Here is a 17,134-nt window from a genome sequence, read left to right on the forward strand (position 1 = left end):
ATCATCACTTGACATTGGTCGTCGAGTAGTTTTTTTTTTATTAATTCACAATGACAACAACGACGACGATCCCATTATTAACAGACAATTAGGCTGAATACAATTGTGCGTGTGTGTGTGTGTGTGTTCCAATTAGTGAGCCAGAGACAGAAAAAAAATCTGATCAAAAAAATTGAAAAAAATCAGAGCTTTTTTCAGAAAAAAAATTTGACCATTTTTTTAAACTATTAAATATATCACTTTTTTATCTGTTGGCTTATTGCATGCAACAAAAATTATTAAAAACTTACACACATACACACAATCATCGTCATGAAAATAATAGAATGTCACATTGCTCAATTTTCGTTCAATTGACAAATTGGTGACAAATCAAGTATAAGTGTAAGCGAAACGAAAATGATACCCAATACACACAGAGAGAGAGAGAGAGAGAGAGAGAGAGAGAGAAAAAAAAAAGTGAAACTATCATTAACACCTTGGATGTATTATCATCATCATCGATGGATGAATGATTGAATCAAGCAAGTAAACTACAAAGGAAAAGATTTTGAATCGAAAAGCTTTTTGAATAACGTTGCATCAATAGAAGAAGGAAAATGTTTTTACTCTCAAAAGTCCATCTCATTATAAGAAGATTTACATTTTTTTTTCAAAAAGATCTTTTGATTCTGTTGTTGTTGTTGCTGGAATCGATAGAATCAATATATGTGTGTGTTCCAATTACAAAAACATTTTTCACACTTATTATGTTTAGAAGATTCCATTATAATGATCATGATCATGATCATCATCATCATTTGATAGATAATAAATCTCGAGCGAGAGAAAAAAAAGCACCAATTCAATTTCAATATAGAGTAGATATATATAGACTTGTTATAGTCATTAAATTACAAATGAATGATATCATCAAAGTAAAAGAAAAAAAAACAAACAAAAATTGATCCTTAACATCGAGACTAACACCCATGGTTGTAACTAACACCAATTTTTGAACAGTAAATTTCAATGGAAATAATTTTTTTTCTCTTGTGCAAGTGTCGATGAAATGTCTATCTATGTGTTTTATATAATTAAAATTCACTAGAATTTATTTAATTGTATTAATGCTCAACACTGTTCTGTATACTCTGATGATAATGATGATGATCAAAAAGGATGAGAAAAATTTTTGAATTTCGTAATTTTTACCATGTTAATTGTAATATATGATCAAATAACAAAAAAAAATACTTGGCTTTGTGAATGGCAGTGATGATGATGATGATGAAGATCAAAGTTTTGCCGATCATTGTTATCGATGATGATGATGATGGAACAAAAATGTTTTAAGCCGTTTAATGATGATAGTGATGTTTTGAAATTCATTTTTCTTTGTTGTCGTTCATTCGATGGATTTATCGTATTCGTGTAATTCAATACAAATTGCTAATTAATTGTAGAAAGAATGGTTGATGTTCGAATTGAAAATAATTGGCCTGATAGATGGCAGCACAGAATTATCATCTGTTTTGTTTTTTTAGTTCGATTTTTTCTTTGGAAAATTCATGTGATTTTGATTTCAAAAATGTTACATCATCTTGTTTTATTATCACGACAACAATCTGCAATGGACAGAATTCTTGCAATCACGGCGAAAATTCTGCAATCAAAAAGGAATCAAAATTTTTATGCCGTGATTCATTCGATGAAATTTATCGATTCAAATTTTAATGGTCAACAACAACGACAAAAACAAATTCATCAGGAATTGAATGCCTGGAAACGTGTCTTGTGGCCCGAATCAATCAAATTATTAAATAATCTTCAAAAATCGTTAATTCGGTACAACGATGGCAATCGACAATCGAATAAAAGTGGTCGACAACAATCAAGCGGTGATAATAATCGCAACAGCAGCAGCAACAACAACAACGATAAAGATGATCCGAATCGTGATGATAAAAAACTGATGGCATATGGCCTAGTATGGATGGCCCTCGGTTATACGATAATAACATTTGTGTCATTAATGTTTCCACCATCCAATAAACCGGATGTATTACGTTTCGTATCATGGAATGAGTTCTATTATCAAATGTTATCGAAAGGAGAAGTGGAATTAATCGTTGTCAAACCGGATCTAGATTTAGTTACCATTTACTTGCATGAAGATGCCATTATTCGGGGTAAAAAGGCTCCATTTCGTCAATATCATATGAATATCGTTGACGTGAAAAAATTTGAAGCACGATTACGTGAAGCTGAAGCTCGATTGGGAATTAAACCTGATCAATCCGTTCAGATTATTTATGAACGAAATCAAGAAAATGTTTGGTTCGCTCTGTTCTCATTGTTGGTTTTTGGTGCAATTGTGTCAATGTTTATGCGTAATAGTTCAAAATCGCAGATGATTGGAACGAATATGTTTTCCAATCTAAGACGTGCCAAATTCACTATTGTCGATCCATTAATCGGCGATGGTAAAGGTGTTCGTTTCAACGATGTAGCCGGTCTGAAAGAAGCAAAAGTTGAAATAATGGAATTTGTTGATTATTTAAAATCACCTGAGCGATTCAAAATGCTAGGAGCAAAAATTCCGAAAGGTGTACTACTTTTAGGACCACCTGGTTGTGGTAAAACTATGCTCGCAAAAGCTGTGGCAACTGAAGCATCGGTACCATTCTTGGCTATAAATGGTTCAGAATTTATTGAAATGATCGGCGGATTAGGTGCAGCTCGTGTACGTGATCTGTTTACTGAAGCCAGAAAACGTTCACCATGTATTGTTTATATCGATGAAATCGATGCAATTGGCCGTAAACGTAGCGGTGAACGTATCGCTGGTGGTGGATCTAGTGGTGAAGAAGAACAAACATTGAATCAATTGCTAGTTGAAATGGATGGTATGAGTCAACGTGATGAAATTATAATGTTAGCATCAACGAATCGTGCCGATATTTTGGATCGTGCATTATTACGCCCGGGAAGATTTGATCGTCATATTCTTATTGATTATCCAACGCTAGAAGAACGAAAAGAAATATTTATTTCACACTTTAAATCGATAAAATCGGAAAAAGAACCCAAATTCTATGCTACACGTATGGCACAATTAACACCTGGATTTTCTGGGGCCGATATTGCTAATGTTTGCAATGAAGCTGCATTACATGCTGCACGTGTTGACAAAAAATTAGTACAATCAGATGATCTTGAAATTGCTATTGAACGTGTTGTTGGTGGCCCAGAGAAACGTACCGATGTAATGGGACCACAAGAAAAACGTATCATTGCATTTCATGAATGTGGCCATGCACTGGTCGGATGGCTATTGCCGAATACAGATGCTTTGCTCAAGATTTCAATTGTTCCACGTACAACGAATGCATTGGGATTTTCACGTTATTTACCATCTGATCGTAAACTTTATACACAACAAGAATTATATGAACGAATGTGTATGGCCCTTGGTGGACGTGTTGCTGAAGCACTAACATTCAATCATGTTAGTTCCGGTGCTCAGGATGATTTGAATAAAGTGACAAAATTAGCCTATACAAAAATCCAGGTATACGGTATGGATCCATTGGTTGGAAACGTTAGTTTTGATTATGAAGAGAATAAATTTGGTCGTAAACCATTCAGCAGAAAATTGGCTCGATTAATTGATGAACGTGCCCGATTATTAGTTGCACAAGCTTACAAAGATACAGAAAAATTAGTACAAGATAATCGTGATAAATTAAAGCTAATGGCTGAAGAATTATTGAAACAAGAAGTTTTAAATTACACTGATATCGAACGATTGATTGGAGAACCACCGTATGGTAAAAAAAATCTTGTTGAACAATTGGATTTAAATTCATTGATTGATACGACATCTGGTGGTGGCGGTGGTGATGATGATGGTACATCAGCAACAAATCAAAATGATGAAAAATCTGAAAATCAGATGCCGCCATCATCGTCGTCACCATCATCATCATCATCATCTGAATCTGATCCAACATCGTCATCATCAAATTCGACATAACAAGATAGTGATAGTGATAAATAAATAATTTCCGTTTTCCGTTCATTGTAAATAAATTTTTCATTTTATCTTATATATCCGGTTTTTTCTTCCTCATCGATTGGCTGTCTGTCTGTCTTTTTCATCGGAAATCAAACGGAAAAAAATCGACAAACAAAATTGTTGAAATTGTCTGTGTGTGTGTGTGGAAATAAAAAAAAGGGTGAAACCTTGGTTTCCAAAGTGAAATGTTTTTTTTTTCGTTTGTTTGTTTAATTCTGATGAGGTAACGACGAAACATGACCCCACAAACGATATGCCTGATTTCTGAATCGATAATTGATTGATAAGCGATTTTTGTGATTTAAAAAAAGTAAAAAAAAAATTGAACTTTGCAGTACAATTTAGGCACAAATCAATTATTGGCAACAAAAAAACAACGAAAATATTTCATATTAAGATTGAAACTAATTAAAATCAGAAAAAAAGCCGAACATTGATAGTGAAAATATGTACACCATAATGATATGATATCAAACTTGTCATACATTGATTCGATTTGATTGATCCGAACAAGCAATCGAATGATAATAATGTACTGATAGATAGATAGATAGAAAAAAAATCATGATACGATTTGATTTTTGAATAATTTCATTTCATTCAATGAAAATATTTCAAGAACAAAAAAAAATGCGGAAATTTCTTTTCAGCTGATGATGAAATATGCACCAATCATTGGCCATATATTGCGTCAGTTATGGTGGATCAATAATAATACCGGTTATTAATTCGCGGGTCAAATTCTTTTCGCTTGAGCGCAGAATCTGAATTTGATTGTTATTTTGAATGAATGAATCGTATGATTTTTTTCAATGTTATTGTTAGGAAAAAAAAAATTCAACATCAAGAATGTTGTTGTTGTTGCCATTCTCTATATCTAGATTCTATAGAAGAAATATTCGAATATTATGATGATGAGTGAGAGAAGTGAAAAAAAACCGGCATATAAGCAACGTAAACAAAAAAAAATGTCTGTCTATTAATAGATTTGATATATAAAACGAATTGTTTCAACTATTTCAATCATTTAGATTAAAAACAAGAACCAAGATTTTATAAATTTAAATGAATGTGTTGCATGAACATTCAAATCGATTAAAAATTGTGGTACTAATAAAATGAATTTGAAAAATCTATCCAGATTATCAGATGATCATTCGACATTATTGATCGATATGGATGAATTTCGATACGTAACAATGACGTGTTTGATGAATCTTTTTTTTTTTGATTGATTTTCTAATAAAGGCAGACAAATATTCTGCTGATTCACGTTGTTTACCGTTTACATTCATTCATTTGTTTGTTTGCTTTATCGTCATGTTTTTCATTATCAATGTTGTTATTGTTTTCGTAATCACGAGTGAAAAGGTCAAGTGTACTACCTGTACAATAAAAATAATAACAACAAACGAACGAACGAACAAACAAAGAGAAAAAAACGAATCCATTCAATCGACAATTGAAATCAATCAAGATTCAAGATACAAATGTATAGAAATTATTTAAATGCATGCATGCCTTTTAAAATTTACGCGTGTACATGGTAATTATGGTTGTTTTTTTTTGTCTTGAAACAACCAACGATAATTTTCAATAAACTTTAACTTTGAATATGACATTCATACCAAACACACACACACACACATAGTAAGCGAAACAAGTAAAAAAACCAATAAATTGGCAATATAATATATACAGACAGAACAAAATGAAAAATTTTCATATACCATAGCCATACGGATGATGATGATGATGGTGGTGGTCACCGAACAAACCACACCACACCACTACTACCATTGTAAATTATCATCATTTGAAAATCCGGTATTGAAAAAAAATGTGTTCAACAGACACATATAACAACCATTAAGTTTGAGCAAGAGAATGAGAGAAAAGGCATTTTGTGGCATTGATCATTTTTTTTGTTTGTTTGTTTGTTTTCTTTGAGCCTGTTTTTTCGTTTGTTTGGTTGATTTTCATTTCATCATCTTCATCATCATCATCTATTGTTTGCATCTGATGTGGCGCCAATTTTTTTTCCTATACATTTTTACCATCGACAATCGAGCAAAAAAAAAATATGCATCGTCATTTCAAACAAAATTCTATCGTATATAGAGGATTCTAGAGCCACAGATTCTATATAGAGAATCTTACTGAACTGAGTACAACATCATCTGTATTTGAATTGTGGCACATCATCCTTATCATCATCATCATCATCACACAGACAATTGAATTCCGTTTTTTTTGTCGTCATCAAAGCAACAATTTTTGTCATATCTGATGATGATTATGATTGCATATAGGAAATTTTGACGTCATCATCATCATCATCATCATCATAATTTAAATTCATTCTGAAAAAAAATTAATCCCAATAGTGTTTATGGTGAGATATTGATTTATTTTCAATCATTTATCATTTCGATTAGATTCGATTCGAGTAACATTGATGATCAATTGCATCATCATTCTAGAAATCACTTTTAAATGGTAAGAATTTTCTCCATTATATATTCATTCAAAGACAATCACATTGATTGATGATGACGTATACGATTTTTTTTACTTCATTTTTTTTGTATAGAAAAAAAATTCATACATAGGTACCATCATCATTCATTCGAAAACAAAATTTTTTTTTTTTGATTAAAAAGAAGACACACATATACCCAATATAATCATATCATCATCGTCACAAGACATTCATTCATTTATTGGATGTTTAGTTCAAAAAAAAAATCGTTGTTTTGTTGGTAACGCGTAACGGTATATATATGATAAAGACGACATCTACAAAAAAAATCAATTTGAAAATTTTTCATCTTTTTACAATCATTTACGATTCGTCATTCATTCATTCATCATCAAATAAAAAAATTTATTTAATCGTCTGTCTGTGTGTGTTTGCTTGATTGTATAGGAAATTATTGACTTTGATTTTGCAATTTTCATTCATTCATTTATTCATACTTTGTGTCCACAACAACAAATCATCATCCATTAATTTATTTTCGAAAAATTTCTTCATCAATTGTATATCCTGATGCCTGGAAAAATGTCCGATGCTCAACGAAAGGTTTGTTTTTGTTTTTTTTTAATTTATTTATTAGCATTTTTCTCCCGACAAATTTGAATTTTCCAATTTTTAATCGAAAACAAAGTCAAGGACTATGTTTCCAAAAACAGAACAGAATTCTTATCAAATCATTCAATTCTCAGACGGTCACTGTCTATATACTGCTGCTGTATAGCCCATACAACAGATTGTGTTTATATAATGAATCGATTCCGTGTAGTTGTAGTAGTGTCGAGATTCTTTGGTTCTTTGACTGTTAGTTAGTGAGTAGACTGAGTTTGCCAATGTATTCTAAAATGTCAAACGTCCAACCTTGGAATCCCCTAGTATTATTGTGGTTGTGGTTCGATTTTAGATTCTTGAAAGTTTCTGCCGCATTCGGTTACTAACCGCCAGACATTGTGGTCAAACATTTTTCTAGGAATTTATTCTGTTTGTTTGTTTTTATTCTCAAAAAGTGCAATAATAAATAAAAATGTCCAAATCAAATGCTGTATGTTTGTTTGCATGAATTATTTACTAATTTTTTCTGAAATTTTTTTTTTCATTTCAAAAAAACAGATTGATCTTGCCACACGTTCATTGGTGTTGACCAACGATCAGATATCAAAAATTTCAAATCTTCTACTCAATGAAATCAATGAAGGTTTACGGCGTGAAACAAATCCAATTGCAAGTGTTAAATGTTATCCAACATTTGTCCGTGATGTACCCGATGGCACTGAGAAAGGAAAATTTATGGCTCTCGATCTTGGTGGTACAAATTTTCGTGTATTAGTCATCGATATTGATGGTGAAAAATTTGCTATGGATAATGAAATCTATTCGATTCCAGTGGAAATTATGACCGGTACTGGTGAACAATTATTTGATCATATTGCTGCTTGTATGTCCACATTTATGACGAAAAGAAATATCAAAGATATGAAATTACCATTGGGATTCACGTTTAGTTTTCCATGCCGTCAAGAAGGATTAACTAAAGCCCGATTAGTATCATGGACAAAAGGTTTTTGTTGTTCCGGTGTTGAAGGCGAAGATGTTGTCACACTGTTACGACAAGCTGTAAAACGTCGTGGTGATATTGATATCGATGTAATGGCTGTTGTCAATGATACTACCGGAACGTTGATGTCATGTGCACATAAAAATCGTGAATGTCGTGTCGGTGTTATTATTGGCACTGGTTTCAATGCTTGTTATATGGAACATAAAAAAAATGCTGAATTATTCCATGAAGATCTTCCCGGTCCTGATCAGGTGATTGTCAACGCTGAATGGGGTGCTTTCGGTGATAATGGTGTTTTGGATTTTTTCCGTACCGATTGGGATGATGAAGTGAATACGTATTCATTGAATAAAGGACGACAATTGTAAGTTGTAATAATAATCTGTTCAACTTGAGAATTTACCATTTTTTTGAAATTTAAATTTAAATCTAGATTTGAAAAAATGATTTCCGGCATGTATATGGGCGAATTAGTTCGGAGTATTGCCGCCGATCTTTGCCGTCGTGGCTTACTGTTTGGTGGTAAAGGATCCACACAACTGTTCACACCACATTTATTTAAATCAGCATATGTATCGGCTATCGAAGGTGATCCAGATGGTGATTTTACCAATGTAATTAAAGCATGTGAAGAAATGAATCTATCGCATGCAACTAAGGAAGATTATGAAGGCATCAAAATGATTTGTCATCGTATTTCATTACGTGCAGCTCATTTAGCATCGGCTGCAATTGCTACTTTATTGAATCGTTTGAATCGACCACACACAACTGTTGGTATTGATGGTTCGGTGTTTAAATATCATCCAAATTTCAAAACTGTGATGAATGAAAAAATTCTGGAATTAGTTAATCCAGGCGTAGAATTTGAGCTAATGTTATCTGAAGATGGTAGTGGTCGTGGTGCTGCATTGGTGGCTGCTGTCGCCGTTCGTCAACAAGAAGAACTACGTAAACGAGGACGTTTTCGTAAAATTACACCGATTCCCGATTCAATGAAACCATTGGTCAATGGTAATAATGGCAATAAATCAACAACTACCAATAATAATAATGCTGAAATTGTGAATTGAATCACACAAAATGGAACAAAGTATTTTTCTCATAATTCATTTCACCAACAATCAGAATCAATCAATTTATTTGAATTTATTGTTGACCATTTTTTTTTCAATTTATAAAATTCATATTTGACAAACAATTGGTTTTCCTTTCTGTATCATCGTCATCATCTTCATCACCATCATCATTGGTCATCATTTAATTTGCCTCTGTTCCATTTTATTGTCAAGATTTATTGATTAATTTTTAATTTTATTTTTATTTTTCATAAACATAATAATCATATGCATTGCATTCGGTGTCATTTTCTTTTTGCTGAACCATTGATGATGGAAAATTTAAAAAAAAAATCTTCCATTCTAGACATTTATTAATCTTATTGATTTGTCATTTTAAAAAAAAAATTTATTTAATGATTTAGGAATTTATGTTGAAAAAGATAAAAATTTGAATGAAATTTGTGTAATAATGAATTTGTTGTTGTTGTTGTTGTTGTTGAGTGAATGAATGAATGAATTGAAAAATTTAAAATTTCCAAAGAAAAAAAAAACAATGATGATGAGTGATTACTTTTTTTTCGTTTGAATAGAATCAATTGCCATGAATACGGCGAAAAAGAATGATTTCAATTTTCGATTAATTTCTATAGTCTTATCCAATTGTTTCCTTTGTAATGGTTTCATTTTATCACAAAGATCAGTGAATTCATTGAAATCACCACAACCATAATTAACGATATCACCTTTTATTGAACGAAATAGTTCCATTAATGTTTCATGGCCAGTGTCGGTCATACAAGTCGGTATCGTTAATGAGCGGTCAGCACAACGCATCAATTCCACTTGATTACTGAAAATGAGAAAATTCTGAATAATGAAAAAAAAAATCAAAGTCAAAAAAAAAGAAAGAAAAAGATTCTTACCAACAAATGTAATCAATTTTATCAGTACCAATATTATATGGTATTAAATCACGTGTACGATTGGCAAATATTTCTAGACAATCGATTTGATTGATTATCGTATTGAAACAACTGGAAACTTGTAATAATTTTTGTTGTTTTTTTTGCCGTTTTTTACTACAAAATGTTTTCCAATGTCTTTTAGTGCTGTAAAGAAAAATTTTACTTACACTAGAAGCATCATCACGAAGACATTCATTTAGAAATTTTTCTACATCACTTGTTATACGATCAGTTTCCCTTGATTCAATTCAATAAGAAGAAAAAAACAAGATGATTCAATTCATTCGTTTTCAAACTTGAAAATACATCATACTTGCAAAATGGTCCGACATCTTCTTTTTTCGTTGGATAATTACGGCCACCCCGTCCGATACCAATCAAACGAATAAATTGTCTATCCACATGTTCAATACGTTTATCATTGCATATCGTTTTATTCAATATAAGATGTTGCTGTTCGATTGACGATCCAACAAACATCGTCATCATGAACATGATGACGAAAATTGTGAAAAGTTGAATGGCATTATTCGTTTGGAACATGTTTTTGGATTACAAGCATCACCACTACACATAAAACAAACACATACATACATACACACACACCAGAGTTTTGAATTTAACAACTTTTCTAAATGCAGTAGTTACAAGATTTGAATTTTCCAATGATCAATTGCTTTTCGTTTTTCTTTTTTTTTACGTTCGTTTTACGATGTACGATTTTTGTGTTGTATTTTTTCTTTTCTCGCTTACACGAAAACCTGTATTAATTTTGCAATTAAAATCAATTTTTTTTATCAATGTTTGTGTGTGTGTGTGTGCATGTGTTTCATTCAACCAAAAATTTTACTTTCATTCGTTCATTAGTTCGTTTGATCAGATTATCGTTTTTGTTGCTGGTGGTGGTGGTGGCTGTAGTACGATGATAATGATGTTGATGATGATAATGATGGTTAACGAAAAAAAACAAGGTTTGCTTGATTGCAAATATGACTATGGCCGACACTTCGATCGGTCGTTCAAAGCATTTGTGTGTGATTAACAACAATCAATTGGTGTGTTGACAAAAAAAAATTGTCAAGCCAAACATTCAATCATTATTTTTTCGGTCAATTTTGTTTGCCTTTTTTTTCATCCATATATTGTTCCAATGTTTGGTTTGACAATGAAAATTTTTGTTTGTTTTTTTTTCGTTTCAAACGATAATTTTCCAAATGATCAATTTTTTTCCTTTTACACACACACACACACACATACACGAACACAAACACATTGATGATGATGATGATCAACCGACAAAAAAAAACTTGATGTAAAGTTGGTTTTTCAAGGTTTATCCATAAGATAAACGAAAAATGGAGAGAAAATTACAGCTTCTATTTTTGTAAAAAAAAATTGTTTTCTTTCCATTCTAAATTATGTTTAACAAACATGGCGTAATTTGTGTGTATTACGATTGATTAATTTATTCAATTTTTTTTTGAAATTCCAGAAAAAATGATAATCAAAGAATGTCACGAGCGCAAGACATTTCATGTACACATGGAGAAAAAATTATCACGTCAAATGATTTATTATTTCATTTTGAATTTCTTCGATAAGAATCAATCATTCAAATTTTAAGTTTTTCATTTATCATTATCATCATTATCAATTATTTAAAATGGCTAGAAAAGAATTCTTTACGAAAATTCAAAAATTTTCAAGGTTCTGCACTGAAACCATCCATTGATTCCACCATACCAATCTGTGCAAATGCAATTGATCGAAGTTTTTTATCCACTTTCACTGATTTATCGAATTTATTTTTCGGTAATGGTGCAATATGATCACAACGATCTGTAGATTCCGTATAATCACCACAAGCAAAATTGACCATATCACCACCAATCGATCGTACTAGATCCAAGACAACATCTTTTGCATTATTTGTCATACATTGAATATTCAGAACATTTTCAGCACATTTTAATGCATCCACATAATAACAGCAAGCATAATTGATTTTATCTCTACCAATTTGGTAGGGAATCAATTCACGTGTCTTATTAGTCAGTTGATCGAGACAATCAATCTGATTGATTATCGTATTTAAACAAGGACCCAATTCTAATAACTGTTGCAATTTTTTTGTTCGTTTTTTCGTACAAAATGGTTTAACCGTACGTTTGGCACTGAAAAAATAAATTTTAAATATTCTCTGTTCATCTGGTGGATAACAATCAGAAATGAATTTGATCATTGAATCGATTAATCGATTTGTTTCTCTAGAAAAAAACAAAAAAAAAAATAAAATCAACAAATTTGAAATCTCACGCAATTAATATAAAACTTACTTGCAAAATTTCGGTAAATCCGAATGTTTTTCGGGAAATTTACGTCCAAATTCACCGATGGCAATTAAACGTAGAAAATTTCGATCAACTTCTTGCAGTCGTTTCTGTGTACATTCAGGCTTATCTAATAACAAAGATTTTTTTGCCGCACAAATTGAAAAACCAAAAAGAAAGAAAAACAATGGAAGCAGAATAGTTTGTAATCTCATCATTAATGTTTCCGAAATTGAATCCAAAATCAATGATCAATGCAAATGGCAAATAAGGTGTAGCGAGTATTTATATATAAAGATTTTTTTTTGTTTTGGCTCCAAAGAAATGAATGAATAAATGAATGAATGATCAATTCTTCATACTTCTGGTATACGATTCATCGATATAAGTATACCATCTCTATCACGAATCATCAATAATGATTATTGTTGAATTTGCTTATCAGCAGACGTCATAATGGAAAAAAATGATGATTGATGAATTATCAATTTGAACAGATTGTAAAGCCCAATGAATGGTGGAATGCAAATAAAGAGATCATGGAAAATCCCATTTTCGGATCATTCATTCATCTCACATATTACCTGTTGATGACGTTGATGAATTGATTCATTTTTTTTTTGGATAAAAAATCAATAATCGTGATGATGATGATAATGATTAAAAATGACAAGATTTTATTTCGTTGATCATTAGAGTAAAGCAAGAAAAAAACATGTTTTCAGCGGTAAAAATTAATTATTGTCGAAGAAGAAGAAGAACTTGAGTTTAGAGATGGATGGAAATGAAGATACAACATTTGGTTGTTGTTGTTTTTTTGACCATTTGATTAATATGTTTTTTCTGTTGATCACTTACTTGTATTGTGTCTTGTGATTTCACGATAATAATTGATTAATTGTTGTAAACACAAAGAGTTGAATTTTTCAACGATGATAAATCTCTAAACCATCATCATAAACTTCACTAATTTCAATATTTTCAGGCAAAACATCCACAATATCCAGTGTTGGTACATGATGTTCATTCAATAACTCTGTATCATTTATAATAAGATTCAATTCACGATTCATAATAGCACGAATACGATCTACAGAACCTTTCGATAGCCATCCATCTTTTTCGGTACATTCATATTCTTGACCATCATTTTCATGTATAATTTGTTGTACTTCATCAATTTCTACATCACACAATTGAAATGTGGTACGTTTCAATGTTGATAATTGTCCGGGACGAAATAAATAACTCGGATCAATGTTATTATCTTCGTTGTTGTTGTCCGCAGAAGACTTTGTACCAAATTTATCAAGAAATGAATTTGTATTATCTTTGAATATTGGTCCTTTTTGATTCATAGGTATTTGATTGATAGCGTGTATTGTATTATCACTTTTACGATTAGCGCGTGCTTCAATTGTTTGATAAATTTTCGCTTTTGGATCTTTTCGTGGATCATAGCCATATGGAATCCATAGGGCACGAAAGGGCCCGTTTTCAAAATAATAAGTTGTATAAGGCAGAACATATCGTAATAACAGTGATGAACATTTCAGATGACAAATCAAGCCATATCTTGACCAACAAGGTCTTTCCTGGAATTTTTCCTTAACTTTAGGTGCCAATTCTGAACGCAGTAAATTTTTATCAAAATCCTTTCGATATTCTTCTTGTAATGACTGTGGTACTGATTCATCATCCCATCGTACAACGGTGAAATTCACTTTACGTGATTTACGAAGTCTACGGATTAAATCTTGATGTTGGTCATCTTTTTCAACATCTTTACGCATCATTGAAATCAATTGTTTAGGTTGAAAAAAACGTGAATAAAAATATTGTTTAATCATCGTGATACTTTCATCATTTTTAATGGATAAATCTGGATCACAATTTAGAATGAAATCCGATTTCATGAATTCATTGCGCAGATCACTGAATGAATTTAAATGTAAAGTTAACAATTTGTTTGTATTCAAATCAATTAGTTATATATATTACCTTGAAGTGGGTAACAATTGCATGTCACAAATCGAATTTTCAAAATGAAATGTTGTATTCACAATACCAAATGGTTCGAATTGATAATCAGTGAATGTACCATCAGGTCGACGTTTACGTCGAACTTTCAATACTAAATCTTTTGATTGTTTACGATCCGAAAATAATGGTATCGAATTTGGATCATCTGGACGAAAACGAAAACGAAGACGTTCACGTTCATTTTTAAATGTTTGACCAATCTGATTAAGTCCACCACAACATTTATAAAAATTTTGTAAATTAACAATTTTCGCTGGACTATCGATGACAAACATTTGCTGCAGATTTTGATTCGGATCCATTATTCAATTGAATAAGAAAAAAAAACAAAACAATTTGATTGCAAAAAAAAATGTGTTCCAACAATCTATCGGATAATTTATCCATCAGATGGCAGAATATTCACCGATTGGTGATCGTGAACATGCGTGATAGCAAAATAATCCGCGGAGCCATTTTCTTGTCTTTGTGAGTGTTGTGGTGGTGGTGGTGGTGGTGTTTATCGCGAATGTTTCTCATTCAAATTGATGAGCTTCGAACTTGATATATTATCAGCGCCACTATCATTTCTCTTTGTCTCTTGTTATGTGTGTGTGTGTGTGTGTGAGTGTGTTTGGTGTTTCAATGTGTGGCTCATGATTTTGTTTTTTCAATTTTTTCCAATTATCAAAAATTTATTTTTTTTTCTTCAAGAATATTCTGCATTATATTCTTGAATGAAATTCATATTTGGTTTTGATGTAATATAAATCCGCCTGAATAATAATATAAAAATGGCATCCGATGGACAGGAATTAGATCTGTATGCCGATGATATTGGTGATGAATTTACACAGGTTTGTTTTTTGATTTTTTTTTGTTCCGAAAAATCATTTCTCATTTTACCCACATTGAATGTATAGGAATATAATGATAATGATCTTTATGATGATGTTCTGACATCAAATTCTTCTGCTAAACGTAATTCATCCAATCAAAGAGACCAAAATAATTCTTCAGGCAACACTAATAATACTAATGATGATGATGATGACGATAATGATGGCCAACAACAGAATATGAATGGCACTGGAAATAATTCCAATAACAACAGTAATAATTCAAATTTAAACCAGTCAAATTCACAAACAAATAATTCCGGAACTAATAATCAATCAACATCAAGTATTAGTCTACTTGGACATGGTGGTAATGAATCATCGAATCATTATGGATCATCAGGAAGTGGTAATAGCAGTAGCTCAATTCGACGGCCATCTCTTTATGTTGGTAATCTAACATGGGTATGTTTTTGATTTCTCTATCAATTCATGTGCCATATAAATATTGATGATTTTTTTTCAATAGTGGACAACCGATGACGATGTAATAAAAAGTTTAAATAGCATCAATGTGAATGATGTGATTGAGGTGAAATTTTTTGAAAATCGAGCCAATGGTCAATCCAAAGGATTTTGTACGGTTTATTTTCAATCCGAACAATCTGTTCGTACAGCATTGGAAAAAATGAAACAAACGTAAGTGAATTGTTGAATCACTATTGTGATCATGTCAATGTTTTCGTTAGAAATAGTTTTTTTTCGTAAAACAATAAACTATTTCTTCCATAACATTGAAAAATTAATTTGTGGTTAATTAAAATAGTCGATTATTCATTGTTTTACTGATATGATTTCGAAGAGCAATAACCTAACATTTTTTTTCGAAAAAAAAAATTCAAATTTCAGTGTCATCCATAATCAATCACCAATGGTAACATTATGTAATCGGCAAAATTTGAATAATTTTGAAATAAAAGCTGGCCGTAAACCTGGTATGAATGGACAACCACAATCGGGTAATAGTGGTGGAGGTATTAGTTCTGGTGGTAATAGCGGTAGTAGTGGGCTTGGTAGCCAACAGCAGCAACAACAACAACAATCGAATAGTCATCATCATCAGAATAATTTTATGATGCAAAATAATCGTAATTATAATCAACAGAATTCGAATCAAATGCATCAACAATCATCACATAGACCACCATTAATACCGCGTCCGATGCGTCCAAATGCACCATTATTGAGTCATCATTCGAATACGGGCGGTGGTTCTGTTGGTGGTGGTCATTCTCAACCCCGATTGTCAATGCCACATCCAACATTATCATTCGGTAATACTGGTGGTGGCATTGTTGGTGGTGGTGGTTCCAATCAATCCGGTAATCATCATCATCAATCATCTTGGAATAATCATTTAATGTCGAATGGCCCGCGTAATAATCCATTACAATCGGCTAATGCGAATCAATTGAATCCATTGTTACGTTTGAATCAAGGTAATCACCGTTCACTTACAAACCAACCATTATTGAATGCACCGAGTAATCAATCGTCATTGGATCTTCGTTCACAATTATCATCAGGTGAGTCTAATTGTTTTTATCCAATTGCTTATTGACGATTTACTTTATTTTATCTTGATCATTAGCTGGCCTTACTGGTGTACATGGTCAGATGACTCCAGTACAAGCTGCATTGTTTGCATCACAATCTGGATTGAATCTACCACCGGGAGCAAGTGATCTATTCTCGAGTCGAAT

The 17,134-nt window shown here is 31.8% G+C and overlaps 6 protein-coding genes across 7 annotated transcripts; 3 read left to right on the forward strand and 3 right to left on the reverse strand.

Annotated features, from left to right (window-relative positions):
• The first annotated feature begins 1,517 nt into the window (after nt 1-1,517).
• On the forward strand, nt 1,518-4,091 carry Spg7 (SPG7 matrix AAA peptidase subunit, paraplegin). Its single transcript, XM_047062282.2, has one exon. It carries the CDS (start codon nt 1,571-1,573, stop codon nt 4,016-4,018), a length of 2,448 nt encoding a protein of 815 aa, XP_046918238.2. The 5' UTR covers nt 1,518-1,570; the 3' UTR covers nt 4,019-4,091.
• Nucleotides 4,092-5,917: 1,826 nt separating this feature from the next.
• Nucleotides 5,918-9,685, forward strand: LOC124498523 (hexokinase type 2). Of its 2 annotated transcripts, XM_047062283.2 has the most exons (4): nt 5,918-6,559; nt 6,654-7,145; nt 7,707-8,518; nt 8,588-9,685. In XM_047062283.2, the coding sequence occupies exons 2-4, from the start codon at nt 7,113-7,115 to the stop codon at nt 9,225-9,227; spliced, it is 1,485 nt and encodes a 494-aa protein (XP_046918239.1). In that variant the 5' UTR covers nt 5,918-6,559; nt 6,654-7,112; the 3' UTR covers nt 9,228-9,685. The 2 variants fall into 2 exon arrangements, with proteins under 2 accessions (XP_046918239.1, XP_046918240.1); XM_047062284.2 differs by lacking the exons at nt 5,918-6,559; nt 6,654-7,145 and adding an exon at nt 7,366-7,638.
• Nucleotides 9,603-11,552, reverse strand: LOC124498174 (uncharacterized). Its single transcript, XM_047061893.2, has 3 exons — nt 10,494-11,552; nt 10,139-10,417; nt 9,603-10,065 (listed from the first exon to the last, which is right to left on the reverse strand). The coding sequence occupies exons 1-3, from the start codon at nt 10,721-10,723 to the stop codon at nt 9,783-9,785; spliced, it is 792 nt and encodes a 263-aa protein (XP_046917849.1). The 5' UTR covers nt 10,724-11,552; the 3' UTR covers nt 9,603-9,782.
• Nucleotides 11,553-11,734: 182 nt separating this feature from the next.
• LOC124498551 (uncharacterized) lies at nt 11,735-13,034 on the reverse strand. Its single transcript, XM_047062318.2, has 2 exons — nt 12,517-13,034; nt 11,735-12,447 (listed from the first exon to the last, which is right to left on the reverse strand). The coding sequence occupies exons 1-2, from the start codon at nt 12,726-12,728 to the stop codon at nt 11,883-11,885; spliced, it is 777 nt and encodes a 258-aa protein (XP_046918274.2). The 5' UTR covers nt 12,729-13,034; the 3' UTR covers nt 11,735-11,882.
• A 132-nt stretch (nt 13,035-13,166) lies between these two features.
• l(2)37Cd (general transcription factor IIIC subunit l(2)37Cd) lies at nt 13,167-14,960 on the reverse strand. The gene is made up of 2 exons (XM_047062317.2): nt 14,512-14,960; nt 13,167-14,445 (listed from the first exon to the last, which is right to left on the reverse strand). The coding sequence occupies exons 1-2, from the start codon at nt 14,853-14,855 to the stop codon at nt 13,437-13,439; spliced, it is 1,353 nt and encodes a 450-aa protein (XP_046918273.2). The 5' UTR covers nt 14,856-14,960; the 3' UTR covers nt 13,167-13,436.
• Nucleotides 14,961-15,134: 174 nt separating this feature from the next.
• LOC124498578 (cleavage and polyadenylation specificity factor subunit 6) lies at nt 15,135-16,074 on the forward strand. Its single transcript, XM_075729580.1, has 2 exons — nt 15,135-15,389; nt 15,901-16,074. The coding sequence occupies exons 1-2, from the start codon at nt 15,327-15,329 to the stop codon at nt 16,072-16,074; spliced, it is 237 nt and encodes a 78-aa protein (XP_075585695.1). The 5' UTR covers nt 15,135-15,326.
• Nucleotides 16,075-17,134: the final 1,060 nt, after the last annotated feature.

The sequence above is a fragment of the Dermatophagoides farinae genome, chromosome 3 (genome assembly GCF_024713945.1).
Source record: "Dermatophagoides farinae isolate YC_2012a chromosome 3, ASM2471394v1, whole genome shotgun sequence".
In the NCBI taxonomy this organism is placed as follows: domain Eukaryota; kingdom Metazoa; phylum Arthropoda; class Arachnida; order Sarcoptiformes; family Pyroglyphidae; genus Dermatophagoides; species Dermatophagoides farinae.

What these genes read in the sequence shown, in the direction of transcription:
- LOC124498551 (XM_047062318.2), bottom strand. Translation starts at nt 12,728, where the DNA reads ATGATGAGATTACAAACTATTCTGCTTCCATTGTTTTTCTTTCTTTTT. An exon ending in GATTTACCGAAATTTTGCAA is followed by an intron (nt 12,448 to 12,516) that starts GTAAGTTTTATA and finishes GTTTTTTTCTAG; the next exon opens with AGAAACAAATCGATTAATCG.
- Spg7 (XM_047062282.2), top strand. Translation starts at nt 1,571, where the DNA reads ATGTTACATCATCTTGTTTTATTATCACGACAACAATCTGCAATGGAC.
- LOC124498578 (XM_075729580.1), top strand. Translation starts at nt 15,327, where the DNA reads ATGGCATCCGATGGACAGGAATTAGATCTGTATGCCGATGATATTGGT. An exon ending in TTGGTGATGAATTTACACAG is followed by an intron (nt 15,390 to 15,900) that starts GTTTGTTTTTTG and finishes TTTTTTCAATAG; the next exon opens with TGGACAACCGATGACGATGT.
- LOC124498523 (XM_047062283.2), top strand. Translation starts at nt 7,113, where the DNA reads ATGCCTGGAAAAATGTCCGATGCTCAACGAAAG. An exon ending in TGTCCGATGCTCAACGAAAG is followed by an intron (nt 7,146 to 7,706) that starts GTTTGTTTTTGT and finishes TCAAAAAAACAG; the next exon opens with ATTGATCTTGCCACACGTTC. An exon ending in TTGAATAAAGGACGACAATT is followed by an intron (nt 8,519 to 8,587) that starts GTAAGTTGTAAT and finishes ATTTAAATCTAG; the next exon opens with ATTTGAAAAAATGATTTCCG.
- LOC124498174 (XM_047061893.2), bottom strand. Translation starts at nt 10,723, where the DNA reads ATGTTCCAAACGAATAATGCCATTCAACTTTTCACAATTTTCGTCATC. An exon ending in GATGTCGGACCATTTTGCAA is followed by an intron (nt 10,418 to 10,493) that starts GTATGATGTATT and finishes AATTGAATCAAG; the next exon opens with GGAAACTGATCGTATAACAA. An exon ending in AAAATTGATTACATTTGTTG is followed by an intron (nt 10,066 to 10,138) that starts GTAAGAATCTTT and finishes TCTCATTTTCAG; the next exon opens with TAATCAAGTGGAATTGATGC.